General features: G+C 37.7%; 1 protein-coding gene across 8 annotated transcripts in view; it reads left to right on the plus strand.

Moving 5' to 3' along the window:
- The window catches only part of IMMP1L (inner mitochondrial membrane peptidase subunit 1), a 38,226-nt gene that overhangs the window by 16,700 nt on the left and 15,526 nt on the right, over window positions 1-6,000 (plus strand). For 7 of the 8 annotated variants that reach the window (XM_014545208.1, XM_014545212.1, XM_005873063.2 and 4 more), the window contains 2 exons: window positions 3,572-3,705; window positions 5,245-5,333. In XM_014545208.1, coding sequence (XP_014400694.1) covers window positions 3,601-3,705; window positions 5,245-5,333 — 194 coding nt within the window. In that variant the 5' untranslated portion in view covers window positions 3,572-3,600. Of the gene's footprint in view, window positions 1-3,171; window positions 3,194-3,571; window positions 3,706-5,244; window positions 5,334-6,000 lie in introns of those variants that run through there. The other variant, XM_014545213.1, reaches the window with a different exon arrangement.

Consider the following 6,000-nt stretch of genomic DNA (forward strand, 5'->3'; position numbering starts at 1 on the left):
GCCTTGAAGGTGATTTTGAAATGGCAGGGATTTGAATTACTTTGATAGAGAGGCTGCTGTGTGAGTGAATTATTTAGCTATTGAGCAGAGTACATCACTCAGCATCCATGTCTTAATGAGTCTTTGTTGTTCTCTCCTAGTCACAATAACTTCCACTCAGTGTCTGAAATGGACATATATCTTTCAGTTACTTTATATATATCATTATCTGGGAAAATGTATTTTGTGTAGGTTTTCTTGAATTTGATAAAATCATAGAAGTCTCAGGAATGTCATAAGTCTGCTTTTTCTTGTCCAAATGAAGGTATTAATGTAGCTAAACTGATGTTGGGATTTGTTTTCTGCTTCACATCTTCTTCTCTTCTCACCTTTTCCTAATGTGAACATTTTGTAAGTGTTAATATATTTATTAACTGTTCCTTTTATTAAAACAAAAAATTATGATATTAATCACTTTGGCTGCTTATAATTTAAAATGAATGCATTTCTGTAAACTGATAGTCTCAATTAACATTGACACTTTGCCTTTTTTTTTTTCCTATTTCTGAAACAAAATGCTTTCTCTTCTTTTAAAAGGAATTCCAGACCTGAACTACCAGGTGGATGTTTTCCTTGGGGCTTAGCGTATTCTGAAATCACTTCACCAATCTCAAAAAATGGATAGATCTAAATCAAGCTCTTAGGCTTATACCCCTATTCTAGAAACTTACAGGGATGGAGGAATGCCTAGAGTTCAGCTTCTAGAGTTCACTCAACTCCATCTTTTTAGTTAGTTGTTTTTTGTTGTTGTTGTGTTTGTTTTTTTGTAATTCTCACCTGAGGATATGTTTTTTATTGAATTTGGAGAGAGAGACAGAGAGACATAGACATAGACATCAACATTGAACATAGATCTGCCGCCTCCCATATGCGCCCTGACCAGGGATTCAACCCGCAACCCAGGTGTGTGCCTGACAGGATATGGAACCCGTAACCTTTTGGTGTAGGGACAATGCTCCAACCAACTGATCCACCCAGCCAGGGCTTTTTTAGTTTTAACATCAGTCCAACCTCTCTCTTTCCCATGTTTCTCATATTCTCATCAGCCATTTGGATATCTTCCTTTGTGAAATCTTCATGGCTCTTTTCTTCTTCTTAATTTTGTTAGGTTGTCTTTTTCTTAGTAATTTGATAAATTCTCTACATATTCTGGATGTCTCCATTAGTTTTTGAGCACTGACTTGCTTTCTGCCCTACGCTATTGCTCCTAGTGGGAAATTATATTTGGAAACCAAACATCTGCCTGCTAAGTGTGCCCATTACTACTGCAGGGTCCTTGCTTCTTTTAGTGGAAGGGCTAGGATGGTACTTTATATAGGCAGAAGGGCAGACAAACACAAACATTTCTATTTATTTAATTAAATTTATTTTGATACCTTCTACTCATCCCTAACCTCGCATTCTATATTTATAGCTTCTTTCTCTGACATTGAGAGTCCTGATATTTACTCATTTGTACTATCTGAAATATACAACCAACAACAAACCTACTATCAAGGATCCTGAAATGAGGCTTAGGTAATATAATAGAGCTATTGCGGTTATGGGAGCAAGAGAGTAATTTGGGAGTCCGTGTAAGAGTGATTAAGTTCTTGACTCCATTTTCCAATTTTGAGATGTTCATCATGTAAGTTTACTACTGGTAGGCTCATTTTTCTTATCTATAAAATGAGGATGGTAATAATATCTACCTTACAGAGGTTAATTTGTAAAGCTTGACAGTAAGTATTGAGCAAATGTTAATTATTATTATTAATATTATTGTGTTTTAGTAGTTTTAATCTGAGAGCAATACATAGTAGCCTAGGCATAAACCATTATTTGAGAAATACTTGAAACAGGTAAATAGAAAGGAGATAATAGATACTAGGAACACTTTAGATGAATGTTATTAATGTTTTAATTTTATATAGCTTTTAAAATATTTGATATGGTTCTTTATGCTGTTTTACTGTATTCATGTGTTCATTAATATCAATAGTTAATCTGACAACTGAATGTAACTTTATAATTTCCAAAGCACTTTCACATTATCGAATGTGATCCTCAGATCCATTCTGTGAGATAGTTCCATTTTCGGAGGCCCAGAGAGATTAAGTAATTCGTTGACAATCACACAGTTAATAAAAGGACCAATTTAATGCTAGAATTTCCATGTATCTATTCTAGTGCTTTCTTTTATTATATCACTAGAGGCCCAGTGCATAAAATTCTTGCACTGGGGGGGGGGGTCCCTCAGCCTGGCCTGCACCCTCTTGCAGTCTAGGAGCCTTGGGGGGATGTCCAACTGCCATGGAGGCAGGAGAGGCTCCGCCACCTCTGCTGCGCTCTCCAGCCATGAGCCTGGCATCTGGCTGAGTGATGCTCCCCCTGTGGGAGCACACTGACCACCAGGGGGCAGCTCCTACATTGAGTGGGATCAGGCTGAAACTAGCTGTTCGACATCCCCAGAGGGGTCCCGGATTGCAAGAGGACACAGGCCAGGCCAAGGGACCCCACTGGTGCACAATTGTGCCAGGAGGGACACAGGAGGTTGGCCAGCTGGGGAGGGACCATGGGAGGACTCCAGGGTGTGTCCGGCCCATTCCAATCAGCCAGACCCCAGCAGCAAGCTAACCTACCAGTCAGAGCGTCTGGCCCCTGGTGGTCAGTGCACATCATAGCGACTGGTAGACTGCCCCCTGGTGGTCAGTGTACGTCATAGCAAGCGGTTGAGCAGCCTTAGCATATCATTAGCATATTACACTTTGATTGAACAGATGACGGACGACCGGACACTTAGCATATTAGGCTTTTCTTATATAGGATGACAAGAACTGATGTAGGATAGCAGGGGACAATTATGAAAAACTATTACTAGTACTTTGCAAGAGTTAATATCTTTCTGTAGTTGTCTGCCTCAATACCAAGAAATAACCAGGATATGAAAGGGGACAGACAAGTTGAGTCTACTAGTTATCTAATCCTATATAATAAAAGCATAATATGCAAATCGACCGAATGGCTAAACAGCGGAACAACCATCTGGACGACCATCCGGGACCACACTATGACACCCACTGGTGCCAAGCTAGCCAAGGCAGGGGTGATGTGATTGGTCGGGGGTCCAGCCATCGCCCCATGATCGCCCTGAAGAGGGAGGCCCAGGCCACTCGTCAGTGGGCTGCGGTGGGTGGGCGGGGCCTCTCGCTGCGAGGGAAGCCTGGGTCCCAGGTACCGGTGGGAAGCCGGTGCCAGCAGCCGGGGAAAGGAAGGCCTACTCTTGCACACATTTTGTGCATCGGGCCTCTACTTCATATATAAACCCAGTGGTATTTGAATAAACTATCTGTTCAGTAGATCAAACTACTAAGTGTCTATAATTTGTCATTTAAAAATATTTTTAGCAGAAATGAAAATAAGGTGTTGCTTTTCTGGACCAAATTGTTCATTTAGTACATTCTAGGTGATTATAAAATATTTTACAATAGAACTATTTTTTAAATGTTTTAAAATAGTATTATTCATGAAACTTTTTGAAATTTACCATCAGGCCAATGGTGACAGAGTCTACATAGAACTATGCTTCGTGGTGTTCTGGGGAAAACCTTTCGACTTGTTGGCTATACTATTCAGTATGGCTGTATAGCACATTGTGCTTTTGAATATGTTGGTGGTGTTGTCATGGTAAGTTTTTACTTTCAAGAAAATAATCATTTTAAGTATATAATTTTTTAAATAGAAGGAAAATGTGTTTTCCCATTTATTACAATTGAAGTTATTAACTTAATGAATAAAGTTCGACTGCTAAAATAAATTCTTTCTAAATTTTTGGATGTAAGAGAATGTATTTGTATTGGCACTGATATAAAATATAAGAACCATTATTTTAAATATGGTTCTGTATTCTGTTTCTGACAGGGCACAAAAGACCCTATTAATACACTAAGAATAATAGTTTATACCATTTATTGAATGCTAAAATGTCCAGGATATATTTGATGTTTTACAATTATTAACACATTTAATCTTTACACTCTGTGAGATACGTATTAGAAATCCACTATACATATGATGAAACTGAGGCTCAGAAAGCTTAAGTAACTCGGTCCATGACTCACAGTTAGTAAGTAGACTTGGAATTTCAACACAGACTTTTCTCCAGTTTTCAAAACTGCTCCTCTTAACCATGTGTTTGACTGTCATTAAAACAAATGATTATTCTGCCTTGTGTTAATATTAAAATGTGAAGGATGCCCCCCCACCAATGATATTTTTAAATATAGAATTATGAATCTATCAACCATGACTATACTAACCTTTTATCATGTAAATGAAATAATTGATCGAATGTCTACTTAGTGGGTTTTGTTGGTGGTGTTGCTGTTTTTATCAGGTTTAGCCTAAGAGATTCAGTCATACAACCTCAAATATTCAGCAAATAAATATATTTAACTGAGACGCCCCCCGCCCCTTGGATTTTTAAAATTTCCAGTGGGCTACAGAGGTAGCAAACATGAACTTTCATTGTGTTCTTTATTGTTTTCTGCCTGGGTAAGAAGATTTGACTAAAAATTATTTGACTAAAAAGTGGAGTAATAGAGACTGTTGTATTTAGACTTTTTCGGTGGCAATGATCACTTTATTATAGCTCTGCGGTATATATACAGAGATTATTGTTTTAAGACATACTAATATGAAGTCTTAAAGTGCATCTTATTATGCCAATATTTTTTCAGTATAAAATAGAAGTTGCAGCCCCATCAATGGGTGAGCTGCTCTCTTGGAAAAAGGCATCAACTAATTGCGAATAATATGATACCATTTAATAAATCACTTATATTTGACAATAATAAGAAAATAAATCATTCATTTATTCATTCAACATGTTTTTTTTTAGTATCAACTTTATGCCAAGCCCTGGCAACACGAGAGACAAGGTCCCAAGCCTCATGGAGCTTACTTTCTGCCGAATGCCTCAGATTTGGAAACATAGATAGTGTTATTTTATTCATGTATTATAATGTAATATCAATAAACCATTTTTAATATATTTGCTTGGTGGCCACTCAATAGAGTTGAACTTCTCTGGGAGCTGCCAGCTTATTATGAGTCATCCTCCAGGCATGGAGAACATTAGCTTGATTTCTTTCTTTTAAGTCTGCTTAGATGTTTGTTATATTTAAAAAGGTTTTCAACTCCAATCACAAAATTATGTCTTTTCAGTGTTCTGGACCATCAATGGAGCCTACGATTCAAAATGCAGATATTGTCTTTGCAGAAAATCTTAGTCGACATTTTTATGGTATCCAAAGGTATATTTGTCATAGATATATTAAATTTGTGGTGGAAATACACATAGACATTGTGTCTTTCCTGCAGCCTCTTAACTTTATCTTTAAAAACTCTCTTGTAAATACAAAAGAGTGACAAGCTAGATAAAATTTTGATGCAAATATTTTCTCTCAGTTTTGAGAAATTTTAATAGTTTCTGTGGCATGCATTGTCTCTTAGGTCATTATGCCCCTTGCATCATTGTCCGAAGTAGATAGCAGGCACTTTTATTATGTACATTCAAGCCTACCTTACTCTTTTTTGGGGGCAGTGTTTGGCTAGAGTGTTTTGAGGCAAGAGTTAGGAACTTATGAACTACTTTGCATATCCAAATCATTGATTTGGTTTTTCATGTTTAAAATAATCCTATTTCTATTGATGACTATCTTATTCTCAGTGGCCTATGATGAGCACTTGATGACTTTAGACTATAACACTGTATATAGCTGTGAGTGAGGAATCTTATCCTATCTAATAAAGAGGGAATATGCTAATTGACCCTCACATCGTTGCAAAGATGGTGACACCCACAGCCAATAAGGAAGGAATATGCTAATTGACTGCCCACCCTCAAATATGGCGGCACGCACAGCCCATAAGGAGGGAATATGCTAATTGGATGCCCCGCCCTCAAAGCTGGCGGCGCCC

Source organism: Myotis brandtii, unplaced genomic scaffold (genome assembly GCF_000412655.1).
Source record: "Myotis brandtii unplaced genomic scaffold, ASM41265v1 scaffold399, whole genome shotgun sequence".
Taxonomy (NCBI): domain Eukaryota; kingdom Metazoa; phylum Chordata; class Mammalia; order Chiroptera; family Vespertilionidae; genus Myotis; species Myotis brandtii.